Source organism: Olea europaea, chromosome 15, assembly GCF_002742605.1.
Source record: "Olea europaea var. sylvestris chromosome 15, O_europaea_v1, whole genome shotgun sequence".
NCBI lineage: Eukaryota > Viridiplantae > Streptophyta > Magnoliopsida > Lamiales > Oleaceae > Olea > Olea europaea.
In genome coordinates, this window is record NC_036251.1 from 16733938 (window position 1) to 16750287 (window position 16350).

General features: G+C 35.8%; 2 protein-coding genes across 2 annotated transcripts in view; one reads left to right on the forward strand and one right to left on the reverse strand.

The window, feature by feature from the left end:
• The first annotated feature begins 2372 nt into the window (after positions 1-2372).
• LOC111410302 (peptidyl-prolyl cis-trans isomerase CYP22) lies at positions 2373-7503 on the forward strand. The gene is made up of 7 exons (XM_023040569.1): positions 2373-2666; positions 3319-3342; positions 4570-4657; positions 4951-5043; positions 6280-6312; positions 6670-6726; positions 7123-7503. The coding sequence occupies exons 1-7, from the start codon at positions 2494-2496 to the stop codon at positions 7231-7233; spliced, it is 579 nt and encodes a 192-aa protein (XP_022896337.1). The 5' UTR covers positions 2373-2493; the 3' UTR covers positions 7234-7503.
• Positions 7504-8476: 973 nt separating this feature from the next.
• The window catches only part of LOC111410304, a 29439-nt gene continuing 21565 nt past the window's right edge, over positions 8477-16350 (reverse strand). The window contains exons 19-26 of the mRNA XM_023040571.1: positions 11242-11420; positions 10088-10169; positions 9723-9824; positions 9534-9640; positions 9271-9348; positions 9104-9199; positions 8870-8965; positions 8477-8798 (exon numbers count right to left, since the gene is read on the reverse strand). Coding sequence (XP_022896339.1) covers positions 8613-8798; positions 8870-8965; positions 9104-9199; positions 9271-9348; positions 9534-9640; positions 9723-9824; positions 10088-10169; positions 11242-11420 — 926 coding nt within the window. The 3' untranslated portion in view covers positions 8477-8612. The remainder of the gene's footprint in view (positions 8799-8869; positions 8966-9103; positions 9200-9270; positions 9349-9533; positions 9641-9722; positions 9825-10087; positions 10170-11241; positions 11421-16350) is intronic.

Genomic DNA, 16350 nt, shown 5'->3' on the forward strand with positions numbered 1-16350 from the left:
CGTGACTCCCAAAGCTTGTCTTCTGAATCTCTTCTCTATTTTATGTTATATTATTGTTGAATTGTACTTGTTATTTTGTTGTGTTAATTGATAATCAATCTACACGCAAATCACCCATTTTTCCCAATAGTATTGTGGGTATAACTGTATTTTCTTTGTAAACGGGTGAAAAAGCGTTACTCTCTGTTTTGTTTCTGCGTTGTGACTCGGAGTACGACATTGAATAAGGGAGGAGCTAGCATCTAAAAACTGGAATCTGTATTGGACTAATATCCATGCCTTTTGATGTAAAAGTTCACATTATACATTCTATGAGATTGACCACCTTTGGTTCGAATCTGAAACAAGGATTAACAGAGATTAATGTTTACCTGAAACAAGGAAATGATAGTTACCAAAGTAAAAGTGTTTACAGATTCAAGCCTTACAGCAAACCAATAGTGTACTTCTAAGATAAGATTCAAATGAGGGCTATACTGCTCAGTGTCTTAGCTTTGGATACTTCTCAATTTTATCCGTTTAATCAGTTTCTGTTGAGACGAAATTAGAATTAGATTTTAAAGTAAATTAACATTTAGAGTATGACTGAACATGGATTATTGAAGTGAGCTAATTCTATGCACAGAAACTTCTACTTCTACGCTTGAATCCTTCTTTAAAACCTTGCACGATAGGTGGATGTCTTCACCTAATCCACTCCCTCGTGTGAAGGAGTATTTTACTCGAAGTTCAAAAGAAGGCATGTCCCAATTGACATTTCTCTAGATTTATTAGATAAATTTGCTTTGTGTAGTACATCGTTAATAATTACATGAGTCATGACTGTATTTAACAAGATGAAGCTCTCTCTAAAGTAAGCGATCTATTTTATCCCAAGCTAAAGACCGAAGATTGATATTCCTCAATGCAAGCTTCAAGTATTGTGTTTTTATGGAGATTGTAATCAAATCCTCTTAGGGTAGTCTTAGCATTCGAAATAGAACCAAAATTTATTTTTTCCGCTCTTCAAAAGATTCTCTACTGAAGGAGTGGAGTAAAATAGGTAATGATTTGTATATCCGTAACTCGAGAATACAATTTACCGAGAAATAGGTATCCAATGCGTAGAGTGAAAGTTATTAAGAATGTGTTTGATACTCATTTTTATGAAAAAATGAATATTAGAATAGTAAATTGATGGAGAATGTGTGGATGAAAAAATAAGAAAAAGTTTTTTATTTTCATGTAATATTATTTTAATAAAGAAAGAGTGGTTAAAAAGAATAGAAAATTTGTATTTTGATAAAAACGAGAATCAAATGGGCCTTTAGTTTGAATTTAGGGGGTGTATTCAATTGAGATTTTTGAATAATTTGATGAACTTTTTTTAAGTGATGATTTTTATGAATTTCGTGAATTTTTTAAAAATTTGTATGGAATTAGTGGAATTTTTTGTAGACTTCTATGAATTTTCATTTTAAAATTTTTATAGACTTTTGTGAAATTCAAAAGACTTTTGAAAACTTTTATTTGATATAGAATTCATATAGATTTGATGTGAAATTCTCACATACGAGGTTTTAGTTCCCATAATTCCCCTTTTCCATCCTCCTTCTTCTTCCCATATAACAAAAAAATTTTTTTGAAAAAATAAAAATTTAAGACCTTAATTAAATAATTAATAATCAAAATTATACATACATATATGATTCAATATTTTTAGAATAATATACTTTTAAAAATAAATAAAAATCAATATATTTAAATTTAGTTATAAATTTTTATAATTTACTAAAAAATAAATATTTTTCACAAAAATGAATAAAAAAGAAAAAATTTTATAAGAATTCAATTTAATTTTTTTAATAGAAAATAGAGATAAATAATAAGAAAGATAAAGAAAAATAAATGGAATATAATAAATAGAAAAAAAATTAATTTTATTTATACATGTCTATAGAAGGTTAAAGGAAAGAAAGATTGAAAAAAAAAATTTGGTGACAATTTCCCAAAATCTCATGATTAATGAGAAACAAATTTTAAGATATTATATGAGTACTTTCTGCTTAAAAGTTAGTACTCCAGAAAAAAAGTTTCTGGAAGTCATTAAAATTTGAATACTCCAAAATTTATAAAGATTTCTAAAAAGTTTTAATTGAATACATCGTAACTTTTAGAGACTTTTTAAAAGTTTATAAAAATCTTAATTGAATACACTGTGATTTTTAAAGAGTATCAAAAAGTTTCAATTGAACACTCTTAAACTTTTTAAATCCCAAAAAATTATTAAAAGTTTCAATTAAATACACCTCTTAATAAGCTTTTTTTATTTTTATTTTTTTCCCTTTGATTTAGTTAACAATTATGTTTTTAGTATATTTTTGAAAATGATTTTGAAGGGGAAAAAAAAAATCGACATCTTCGAATTTATTAACGTTTTAGGCGAGAGCCTGCACTTCTCCGAAATTCTCCCAGTGATTTCTAGAAGCAATAGCAGCAGTTCCCAAGTGATACATGGCGTCAGGCGTCGGAGCCAATGGCGGCGCGGTGGTGGACTGGCACCAGAGGCCACCCAGCCCCAAGAACCCTATTGTATTCTTCGACATCACTATTGGCAACATCCCCGCCGGCCGAATCAAAATGGAGCTCTTCGCCGATATTGCTCCTAAAACCGCCGAAAACTTCAGGTAATACCCCCATCTCGACTATCTCTATTTCCTAATGCATGTTTTAATGTTTCACATTCAAAACTTTAACAGATAATGGATTTCTAGCTTTCGAATATAGAATTTTTCAACACTGTAGCACGACGGTATCTGATTTTTCAGAACGACTCCAATTTCTGGTATTGGAGAAGTGTGGAAAAAAAAATTCTGTGTTGACAACATCCGTGCCAAAAAAGCACAATGATAATAGAAATTAAATAACCTTCAACTTACACAATCAACATAGTCAACTACACAAACATATATCTGTGTATTCTAATACTTATTCTCAATAAATATGAAACTTACGAAGCAAAGCAATTGGCGAGGAGTGCTGGAGCGGGAAAGAAGTTGTTGCTGGTGGGTATGTTGGCAGGGGTGGGGTTTGGAGGCGATATTTCCAGTCTAGTACCTAGAAAAATGATAGTTGGGCAAATTCCCTCAAAGAGATCTTATATTCTTGGTTTTGTTATCTTTCTTGGAAAGTTTTCATGTTTTATGTTGTGATCCTTTTACTTGTATAGGACTGTTTGCTCGAAGTTTTCTAAATATTTTCTCAGCTATACTGTACATTTCTCCTTTCCCCGTGTGTGGTGTATGGTATGACCTCGTTCTTTATTTCTTTTTTTGGCAGGCAGTTCTGCACAGGAGAATATAGGTATGTCAAATCTTATTCTCTAGTTCTGATTTCAAATCTGTTATTAGACTAAATTGTTTATATATTTCAGTACTTTAATCTGGCTTATCTCTGAGGAGCATGAATTATTTCGGATCAAGTTAAATAATCTTCATATAAAGAAGATATTATTGCTCTTTCAAAAACTGGGATCTAGAAGATAAGCTTGAAATGCCAATCTAAGTACTGCACTGATTCTTAGATACTGAATTAAGATGTGGAACAGCTCTGAGAAAAGCATAGCAGAAATAAAAGAGTATCAAATTATGTCCGTTAATCCGTTTGTCACTCACTTTTCTCCTCCTGGTCACTATACCTCATTTTTAAAAGTAGAGGCCTGCAACTTATCTTTCAGATAACGTTTAGAATTTTTTTAGTGTAATACTTCTATATATTTATTCAATTAGAAAGAATTCATATGGGGTTAGCAGCCATAATTCAAATTTACTTGGGTGGTTATGTTCCGCTAATTGAGATTGGATTTATGTATCCTATTTTGCCACAACTGTATTATGCTTTCTTTCAAAATGGAGAGAGTCAAACGGTATATTCTCTTTTGCTGTTTTAGACATTAATTTAGGTCCTCTTGTATCACCAATGTTTTTGAATACAGTTGAGCTATTTATCATATTATTTCTCTTTTAATTATTTTTAATCCATTGGATACTATTTCTTTTAACTCTGAAACATTTTGTTAAATTTCCTCTCTGGGGAGTGGATCTGTGTAAATTTAACAATTATTTGACAAATGTTATAAAAACCCTCCTGGATGTTTTCCAAATTTGATTTTATCTTTTATGTTTTGATGAAGTTTTTGCACAGTCTCTGAATTTTCAATGAACTGCTATCACAGTAATCTAAAATTTGTGAAACTCGATGCTTCAATTGAAAAAGATTTTATTGTGGCAGCTTGCTGGATGAGATGTTTGGGAGTAGGTTCTAAGCATGAACGTAGTGACTGATTCTTTATTATTCTGCTGTCTTTTGTCTTGCATACTTTGATGCTATTACTGGGTTGTTTTCTGTCTATTGTCATTTATTTTTTCCTGTTGCTGCTTGAGTAGTTGCTCTTACTATTCTATAAGCATATTTAGATTTTTACATCGCCCATATTCTGTGAAAAAATTGAGTTTAATCTATTCACGTTTCTTATCTTCTAGACGTTTTTCTTTGCCTATCTTCTTAACAACTTTTAGTCTGAATTAGCAGGAAAGGAGGATTACCTGTTGGTTACAAGGGATGCCAGTTCCACCGAGTGATTAAAGAATTTATGATACAAGCTGGTGATTTTTTGAAGGTCTATCTCTTTCTCTGTCTGTGCGTGTGTTTGTAAAGCAAACTAGGAGATCCTATGTATAAGTCCTATTTGTTTCAATATGACACTAAAGGGGTTAGACGTTCTCTCCGATCAATGTGTGTTATATCCTATTATTCCTATTGGATGACACCACCTAATAATGTGCACTTCAGTTATTGAGTAAAACCACTAATGGTGTTTCACATTGCAAAATATTTATTTAGAGAAACTGTAGCGCATCAACTTCATCATGTAGTCAACACAGTCATCTGATGGTTAGCCTCGCTATGCAGGGTGATGGTAGTGGATGCGTATCCATTTATGGAAGTAAGTTCGATGATGAAAATTTTACTGCAAAGCACACTGGTCCTGGCCTACTATCAATGGTATGTCATTTCGTTCTTAATTCGGCTGTCGTGCTGTATGCCTTCCCAGTTTTTGTAAAAATTCCGAGTTAATCTTAGGTGAACATTTCATTATATGACTTGCTGTATAATTTTGTAATTGTGCTCTTCTAAATTCAAGCATTCTCCATAATGTTACTTTTAACATTAGAGATTCTTTTGATGCTATATCACATGTAAAAAAATAGTATTACTGAAGCAATTTGTGATAGTCAAGCCAATCATATCTTGTCGAATTTTGCATGTTGAAACCCTTTTATCCCATTACTGCTATATTGCTTTGGAGTTTATAATTTTTTTATCATGTATAGGAAGGGACGCATTGGACTTATTTTGTCCACTGGAAAGTAAAACTTTTAGTAGAATCCTCTTAATAAATATTGTTCAGGGTTTTTGAGAGAATGCCCTAATTGGGCTCGATCCTTGTTCCTTCTGTAAACAAATAATATTTTTCAACTTATGCAAGTTTGGTTGTAAAACAACTCTTTGTACTATTCCTGCGGAAATAATTCATATATTGGATGAAAGTGTGTGAGAAAAGATGAGGGATATTAGTTCTGCATAGAAGTGGCATTTTAGTACTTGTGTGCGATGACTGGATATACCTTCTGAGCAGTGGCTTTAGTCCAACTACTTACGTGCTCGTGGGCTTGATTAACAAACTGGGTGTCCTCTAGCTCTGGATATGACATTATGTTACGACCTATGAGCAAGTCACAATGTTGGACCTGGGGAACTAAATGCTATGTGGCACAAAGTGCTACCAGCACAAAGGAGTTACCTCTTGAACCAGTAGGAGCCACTTTTAGAATCCCGCATGTCTGGTCTTGGTGTGTCTGTTTTACCTGAGGAGGACACGAGCAGGGAAAGAATTTTGTGATCTCACATCAGAAAGCTATGGCATTTTGTTCCGCATAGGTTGGTTTCTTAGGACTTGTGTGCAGTGATGTAGAAATCATCATGAGTTGCTTTAGACCAATTAGTATCATATCAGTTGTGGGCCCAATGGCTCAGGCCACAACCTAGAATCTCAACCACCCACCAGCTGTGTGACATGGTATCTCCAACAGTTATGGTGCTAATTAGCTAGATGCAAGTTCTTCTGTGTTTGCCAATGATCAAATCATCATAATCAAAATTCTGTGTATGATATAGCATCTAAGATGTTATGGAGATCTTGATTTTTATTCTAACAAGGGTATCTAATTGTTTTGGCAGGCAAACAGTGGGCCAAATTCTAATGGGTGTCAGGTAACAAATGAAAGTTTATTTCTTGTTTACATCATTGAATTCATTATTCAAGTGTGTTGGTTTATCTGCACGAGGAATTCAACGTCATTTCTTTTACCCGTGAGAGTAAATGTATGTAGATTAAGTCATGGATAAAGGAAATAATATAAGAATAAATTTGCCATTTTGCTTCACATATATGTTCTGTGGAGATGTTCATGTCACTGCCAAATTGTCTTTTTTATTTTTTTATTTTTTATTTTTACTTGAATCAGTGTAGATGTTACAAATTGTATTTATGTATGACTCTCTACCCAAAGACAATCATATTTAATGACTTTGTCAATTGCTTCAAATTTACATTTTTATGTATTGCAGTTCTTCATCACCTGTGCGAAGTGTGACTGGCTCGACAATAAGCATGTTGTTTTCGGGGTATGTATCAAGTGCTCTGTGGATTAAATCTATTAAATCTGTCAACTAAGTCTTTTACTTGAATAATAAATTGTTTAATGCATCTTCAAGATTGATAGATTGTTGGTACAGTTTTTATTGTTTAAGAACTTATGATGCCATATTCTGATCGGAAGATTCAAACTTACTTTTTTACTCGTCTTTAAACTAGAATTTAAATGAATATGATTATATCCTATTGCTACCTAAGGTTTAAATCGACAGGCATCTGCAGGTTCCTAGTTTTAATTATCTCGTGATAAACTAATTATCGTGTTGTTGATCTAATTATTCACGCCCCTCTTTCCAGCGAAAAACATTTATTTTAATCTTGGTAGTGAACCGTGTACTTTTCTGAAATATTCAAATTCTGTGCAGCGTGTGCTTGGAGATGGTCTTTTGGTTGTAAGGAAGATTGAGAATGTGGCAACGGGACCCAACAACAGGCCTAAATTGGCTTGTGTTATTGCTGAATGTGGAGAGATGTAAAACTTCATATGTTGCTGCAATTTTTACCAGATTTTAGGTGTTCAAAATCAAGTAATTAAATTTGCTTCTGAAGTTTTAAGATTGCGTGGATATTTAGAGAATTTCTGGTTTATCTTGTTGGTTAGTTTGTATCTGCCATCAACTATTAGGCTCCGTTTGATAGGCATCAATTTCCATGGAAAATGAAAATTAATTTCCATTTTGGCCAATTGTGGGTGAGTGATTGTAAAGAATTTCCATGGAAAGTGAATTCCACGGTGCCCTCTCACACGCCAGTTTTCCTTGATTTGAAGGAATTCATTTTCCCACCTATATGATGGGAAAGTGAATTTTTTTTATTTTTATTTATTTATTTATTTTTTTGCAATGGAAACAAATTTTAAGAATTATTGAAAAAAAAATACTTTTCTTTAATGAAAATTAAACGAAGTTAAGTGGATTTTTTTGAATTTTTTTTTTTTTTTTTTTGGGCAATGGCAACAAATTTTATTTCCAATAGCAGTAAATTTTATTTCTTTTATTGATAATTTTCATGTAAAATAAAGTCAAACGAACATTAAAAAATACTTTTATTTCAATATTTTTCATGTGAAAAATTATTTCAATCAAAAAAATAAATTAACAATTTCAAGAAAAATAATTTTTAGGCAATTTAATTTCCTATTATTCGTTTTTTTTCTAATATGAAAAAATGAGACTAATATTTTCATAATTTGATAGAACTTGAATTAAAGATCTTTCAATCTTGTGCTTATAAAAACAAAGCTACACAAAAATGATACCGGAAAACTTACATTTTATAAAAATACACGATTGATAAAATTGATGCTTGAACAATGGATAATGGCAGAGGAGGTTAAAACCTTCAAAAATATGCAGATTACAGCCAGACGCTTCAATTGTAGGAGCTGAGGTTTTATAACTTTGAAAACTATGTGGTGGAAGGATATTGAACGATTTTCATTCGCAAATATATTACCCATTTCCAACGCTCCACCCACTGGCAACCTTAGTTTTGGTTTTGAAGTAAATTTATCTATTTTCACTTGTTTCTTTTCAATTGTGTGAAGTAAAGATTATTAGTAGAAGGAGATGGTATGATATCGACGGAGGTGATACGATGGTGGCTGTATAGGTTAAATTGGTCGCAGTTTGAAGCCTCCCTTGCTATATAATTTGAAGTTTTGAAAGGTTTTGCAATTATCCATTTGAATGTTATAATAATAAATTGAGAGTTGTGATCAAATTTGAATAAACGAATTAATTATATGATTTCATCCCACGCACAAAAGGAAAAGAATAATGGATTACATTGGCAATCACTATTAGCATAAAGAAGGATAATACATAAAAGAGTGTTTGTTGTTAAGATCATCACACTAAGCTGCAGTAGATTTGGGGATCTTATATTGTTTCTTGAGGAACTGAGAAGCCTCCGAATCATTTCTATGACACAATACTCGTATGAGGGTCGGTATATCGGCCCCCAGTTTACTCCGACCGCCACCCTGCATTTCCATTTCACCACCAGATCCAGATTTCAAGTCGTCGATCAATTCCCGAGTCTGCATGGGAAAAATGATCGTCACCCAAATAATATTCACAATGAGCTGAGTAGCCACTTTCTTCAACTAACCTCGTATCCATGGAGCTTTATCACCTGTCGAACACGTGATACTTGATTCTCCACAACTCCACGAGGAAGTCCATCGCCTCCAGAAATGAAGAATTCCTATACATAAATATCGTTAAATAAGTACAAGATCATTACAAAAATATCACCTAATTCTTCTTAAAATTCAGATGCAATAGATGCCAAGTGAAGCAGCATACAAGCAAATGAATAGTGCCAACGTTACGCTGTATGTACCTTCAAGGTTTCCAAGTCTTCTTCTAGTAGCTTAGCATCGGCTGGGGTGAATACGCGTGAAGGACCTCCATCTAATATAACACGGAGAAAGCCATCCTGGAAGACAGAATATGTTTGTCAAATGAGCAAAAAGTCCATTTCACTTTTCCAACAATTCAAACACAAACCAGTGATGCTTGAAGAAGCCCTGTGACTACACGATCTCGGAGTGGCTCCACGATGATATCACACAATTGATTAAGCACCTGCAGGCATTTGTACAATTATTACAGCTAACGTATATACACACAAATGCCATGTTTGGCAAAGCTTAAAATATAATTGAAGATGGTCAAAATATACTCTTTATCCACTCAAAATATAGCTTAGAACAGAGATCAGGAAAAAGCTAACAGCAAAAGACAAAACTTAGAACGAAAATAATCCATACCGTATCAAGAGATTCAATCAGTGACTCCAACCTTGACTGAGCAACACTTGGTTTGTATAGATTATCAATAAAAGGCTCTCTCAGATCCCAGAAAATTGTTTTAGTTCCTAAAAAGTGAAGAGAGGACTCTTTTAAGTAAATAACCATACCCATTACAAACTTACAAAGAAATCCACATGCATTGCTCACCAGTAAATTCACAAATTTGATCAATAGCAGCGTTGATATCTTTTCTGCTCCCATCGAACGTGTCCTTCGTGGAACTTCTCAAGTTTTCTTCCACGGGTTTCTCTGCATACAAATACAAATAGCATTAACCATAGAGGTATATTAGTAAAAGGAAATAACAATTTTTGTTGCTATAATTTAAAAATCAGTACCCATATGAACTGTTGCATAAACGGAATTCACAAGGGTAACAAAGATTCTTACAAACAAAAATTACTTATATTGGGATAGTTTTTCAAAATGAATTATATAACGATGAACAAAACTTAACTAATAATTCAAAGGGAATTCATTCTGATTTTACAGGACAACAATGCAGTACTTACTTAACGACTGGTCATGGTTCCTTTTTCTTGTCCACCGTGACCAAATGCTATCTTCAAGTCTATTCAGTTGGCTAATTCCATACTAAGCTTGACCAAAAAGTTATGCATTAGATTTGGTGGCAACACGTGATCATAAGCAAAAAAGAATAAACCTAAAACCGTTGAAAGAATAAAATGAGTGCAAAAAAAAAAAAGAAACTGTAGGGATGCAAGTTCAAAGAATGTCATCGTAAAACTCTAAATATTTTTAAGTGACCCTGGAATATTTTCCCAAAGATCAATATCCAGGATATTAGCTCCACTGCATACCTCAGAAGACATCAAGAGGCACTTTTGTAAGTCCAAAAATATGCTGGAGACATCTTCCCAGTATCAAGCATTCTGTCTCAATCTTTTCCACTGGACATCCATGGAAAATAAAATACGTGCTTCCCAATAAGCTTTTAAGCACATCCAGTGAAAGTATCAACTAATTCTTTTGTCCAGAACTAGAAGAAACTACATGGATAGCACAAATTAAGGTTACAAAGTCGCTCAAATTTCTAAATTTAGTGAGGCTCTCTTGGGAACTTTACAAATAGGATCGGACTACGTTTAGGGATAACCTGGTTATATTTCAAGGTTTTTTTCCCCCTAAACCTGGTTTGTCATTGTCGAATCACAAACTAGTTTAAATTTCAAAACAAGTTTTTAGGATACTTTCTTGCTCACTTAAGAAGAAAACCCATATTACCTCAGCATGTTGTGTGATGTTGAAAATATAAATACCATGTCTTCTAGATCAAGAGAAAAATCTTACCTAAATCATTCTAAATTTAAGACAAGATTGGATCCTACTAAATCATTTACTAGATGATCGGACAAGTTGGAATACACTAGTTCCTATTGCATCTAAAATCAAGTGTAACGAAACACTACTAAGTCACAGAGCAATGCCACTTTTCCCTCCCCCACTACCCCCAAGAATATGCAAAAATAAGAAAAAGCAGACAATACATTTTGGTTTCTTGAATCTATTGTCATTTCATGTGCGTGAATGCATGTCTTGGATGGGGTAAAGGGGAAAAAGCTAACCACAGAAAGGAAATAACAAAGGTAGAATAAGTAAATTGCCAGAAAGGTGAAAATACAGAGTATTTTTACTTTGAACTCACATAAAGGGTATTTAATTGGACGCAGAGAGTTGGAGTTGCCAAAACTTGGATGTCACTCGATTTTCTAACTTCAGGTAACCTTGAATCTGTTAATTCCTTCTTTACAAAAGCTTTAATTCCGGATTCCTTCCTGTATCTCGTGAGAATTGGTACAGGTGGAATTATATCTTCCTTGTTAGCTGCACCAAGATTAACATGTCAATCAAAGGAGGGTAAAACTATGATACAATAACAAAGATGTGATTTTATAGGAATGCGTCCATGCCCTGCACAAACTAACTTCAATGAAGTGAGCAGGCCAAACACTTCAACCTACTGACCATCGGTAAGCTGAATCACTTCAGCATGAAGCAATAAGAGAGGAACGGCGGAGGAGGGAGTGGGGGGAATAGGGAATGGAAAAACAGGGACAGTTGGAAATACCAATTACCAGGCTCATATTGCAGTCAAGACTTATGGAGAGACAGTTGGCATAAAGAATTGTAGAATTCATGGCAAGACTTGATATGCAGGTACTTAATACAATGGTAGATATGATAGATTCTATTTAACAGATCAATGTGCAAGCAAGTGTAAAGTAAACGCAATCAAACAGGATATCAATACTTCACCATGTTTTTTGCATTTGTTAAGTAGATGCCACACATCGCTACCACATGACATTTGAAGATATGAAACAACAAAGTATCTGAAATTTGCACACCAAATAGTGGACATTTCTTCCATTCAAAAGTCACAAATAAAAGTGAACACTCAAGTACTAGTATTTACAGTATAAAAACATATTTATCTTGTAACTAGATCGAGTGGGACACACTCAGTAAGAATGATGAGTTTTTTTTTTTTTTTTTTTTTTTTTATAAGTAATCAAATGTTTTATTAATTAAAAGGTAATACACAGGAAGTGTATTATACACTTAAACAAGAAATTAACGTCATGAAATTAGGCAACCCATCTATATGACTAGAAGCTATAGCATTAAACCAATTAAACAATGTCAAATAAAATAATTCTCTAAATTGCTCTAAAGTCTTTATCTGATCATCAAAACAGTGTCCGTTTCTCTCTCCACACGCACCAAACAATGTAGCCTAGAATAAGGTCCCAAACGAGTTTACTGTCCTTGTCACGAAACTTTCTCCTCCAAGCCTTCAACAAATCTTCCATACGCCGTAGCATCACCCAATCCATATGTTGAGAAGCCAGAATATCATTCCACAGCAAACAGAAACATCACAATGCAGGAACAAATTGTCAACCGTTTCCCCATCCTTTCTGCACATATGACACCAATTTGTAATATAAAACCCCTCAATCGAAGATTGTTCGCGTTAAAACTTGTCCTCTCACTACCGTCCATAGAAAAAACGCCACCCTTGTAGGCAGTTTACACTTCCATACTATCTTCCAAAGGAATAAATTCTCCACAGATCCCAATAAGGATTTAAAATAAGTGCTAACTGAGAAAATGTCATCCCTTGTCGGCATCCACCTAATGCGGTCACTCTCTCCTACCCTGATATGCACTTCATACAAAGAGGTCAATAGCACTGCGTAATCATCCACTTCCCAATCTTGTAGTCCCCTCCCAAAAACAATGTTCCAACTGATGCTCCCGTTATGTGTATCTAATACATCATTCACCATAGCAGATAGCATCACGGCAATACGATACAAAGAAGGAAATCGCTCCCTTAACAGTTGATCAATACACCAACAATCATCCCAAAAGCTGATAGTATTGCCATTCCCCACACCGAAGGTCACTCTATTCCGAAAATCACTCCACTTTCGTCGAATATACCGCCATAAACTCACCCCGTAGGTACCACAACTCTCAACTGAACACCATCCACCCTCCAAAATGTCATATTTCTCTTCTGTAATTTCTCTCCAGAAACTCTCCTTCTTCACCCCAAACCGCCACAACCACTTACCCAACAAAGCCTTATTAAACAATACAAGGCTCCTCAATCCGAGTCCCTCAACCCTTGTGGGAGAACAAAATGCACCCCAATTTACTAAATGAAATTTCCTCTCCTCTCCTAACCCTCCCCAAAGAAACTCCATTTGGATCCTCTCTAGTCTCTTAGCCACTATAACAGGAATGAGAAATAAAGACAAGAAATAAGTGGGGAGATTCGAGAGAGTAGATTTAATAAGAGTAAGGCGACCTCCCTTTGAAAGGTACATACGCTTCCAACCTGCTAATCTCCTCTCCACCCTTTCCACTATACTATCCTAGATGTGTTTACTTTTGAACCTTGCTCCTAATGGGAGCCCAAGATATGTCATAGGCAACCGTGCAACCCTACAACCCAATGTAGCAGCCGTCCTTTCCACATTATCGACTTCTCCAACAGTGATGACCTCAGATTTCCCCAAATTTATCTTCATTCCAGATACGGCTTCGAAGCACAGAAGAAACGACGCAAATTCCTAAAGTGCTCAACGTCTGCGTCACAAAATATCAGAGTATCATCTGCAAATAGCAAATGAGATATCTGCAGTTGACCAATCCTAAAGCCCTTTAACAAACTTTGCCCCACAGCCTTTCCAACCATTTTATTGAATGCCTCCATTACATTAACAAACAGTAATGGAGACAAATGATCTCCTTGTCGCAATCCCCTATTACTCCGGAAATGGCCTTTAGGAGTGCCGTTTACCAAAACTGAAAAAGAGACAGTAGAAATACAAAATTGAATCCACTGGCACCACTTGGCCCCGAAACAACATCGCCTGAGCATATACAATAGGAAACCCCAGTTCACGTGATCATAGGCCTTTTGAATATCAAGTTTACATAGCATCCCTGGAGCCCCTTGACGTAGTCTTGAATCAATGCATTCATTTGCTATGAGAACGGAGTCCAAGATCTGTCGCCCTTTGACAAAAGCATTCTGATATTTAGACACCACTTTTCCCAGCACCTCCTTTAATCTATTAGCCAAAACCTTTGTAATAATCTTATACACCCCACTTACTAGATTGATAGGTCGAAAGTCCTTAATGTCTGTCACTCCTGGTTTTTTTGGGATCAGCACAATAAATGTGATATTAGAGTTTTTCAAGAATCTGCCATACTGAAAAAAGTAAGCAAAAACATCTACAATGTCTGATCATATCACATCCCAACAAGCCTTGTAGAATGCGAAGGAGAATCCGTTCGGTCCTGGGGCTTGTCATCATTCATACTGAACACCACCTCCCTAATCTCGTCCTCCCTAAATGATCTTTCTAACCAACTAACATCCTCCTCAGAAATAGTGGAAAACTCTAGCCCCTCATGCTCTGGCCTCCAATCAAACTGCTCCTTATAAAGGTTTTGGTAGAAACTCACCATTTGGGTACCAATATCCTGTGGTTCCTCATAAGTTACCCCATCCACCTCCAGCATAAAGATACGATTGTTGTACCTGTTGGAATTGGCCACCCTATGAAAAAACTGTGTACACTTATCTCCCTCTCTCAACCACTTGATCCTAAATTTTTGGCGCCAAGAAATCTCCTCCACCTCCACCAACCTCTCCAGCTCACCCCTTAATTCTTGACGTCGCTCCCTCTCGTCCCCTCCCAATCCTCGACTTTCCTCCTTCCTATCCAATTCCTCTATTTCTGAGGTGCATTGATTTTTACGCCAGTTAACATCCCCCACCTCCTCCTTATTCCACCTTTTGAGGTCTCCTTTTAAAACCTTTAATTTCTGGTCCAACACATAACTGGGGGACCTCGTGAACTTGTAAGAGGCCCACCAAGTCCGTACTCACTCACCAAAACCGTCTACTTTAAGCCACATCTTTCCAAACCTAAAAGGCCTTTTCCCGCTATATCCCACATCCCCAAATAATGAAATTGGAAAATGATCTGAATACACCCTCCCTAGTCTCCTCTGAGCGACGTCCGGGTACTTAGCCTCCCACTCCACACTAATCAAGAACCGATCTATTCTAGAATGAACAGGAAGCTCTCGATTAGATGACCAAGTAAAATCTCCCCCCATCAAAGGCATATCCACCAACATATTCTCCCTGATAAAATCTGAGAAGTCCTCCATAGCCCTTGTTAGTCTCCCGCCGCTAGACCTTTTGGTAGGAAAGCGGACCACATTAAAGTCACCCCCAATGCACGTTGGGAGGTTCCACCAAGCCATCATACCTGCCAATTCATCCCACAATCCGCCTCTACTTTCATCGACATTAGGCTCATAAACTCCTATGAACATTCAACGAAATCTATCCCCAATATTTGTAAATGAAAGGGATAGGGAAAATAGCCCTTCACCATCCTCTTCCAACTGAAAGACTCTAGTATCCCACATAATTAGCACCCCTCCTGAAGCCCCCATTGAGCCCACAAATTGATACCCAATATGTTGTCCCCCCCCCCCCCCATAAGCTACTTACAACAGCCCTCGAAACGGTCTCCAACTTTGTCTCCTGTAAGCAAACAATGTCAGCCTTCCAACCCCTTAAGAGATTTCGAACACCTAACCTTTTACCAGCTTCATTAAGCTCCCTCACATTCCAGCTAACTATTTTTGGGATCATCTTGACGCACCGTCATCCCTCCCCATCAATCCTCTTCTTGACTCACCACTCCTTATGTCATAATTAACCGAGCATTCAAGCCTTTTAAGCTCTCGATCACCCTTTCTTCTTGTCTTACCTCCTGGTGTATCCATCCCTTGTCCCTTGCTCACCTCCAACTCCTCAAATAGTTGCAAGAGCTTATGTTCATACCCATCGCAAGACACCCCCACCATTTTGCTGAAGTCCAAAATTTTTTGAAGAGCCCAGCTCGATGGTGGTGGTCTAATGTCAAGCTTACTCATTTCCACTATCTCCCCAGAGGAAAACTGATCATATTGTAAGTCCTCTTCTTCCACCCGACCTACATCCCTATTTATATCCTCCTTTTTGGCGCCCTCCACCCACACAACTAGCGCTTTATCAGTCCCTGATTCCCCCTCATTTATAGACTTAGAATATCTCCTACAGTAGGTATTCGTGGCCATCTTTGCCAAACTTGTTGCCCCTTGTTGTTTCTCAATTGCCACATCCGGTCTCTCCGACTCCAAATTCATCAAACTCGATTCCCCTTCCTTG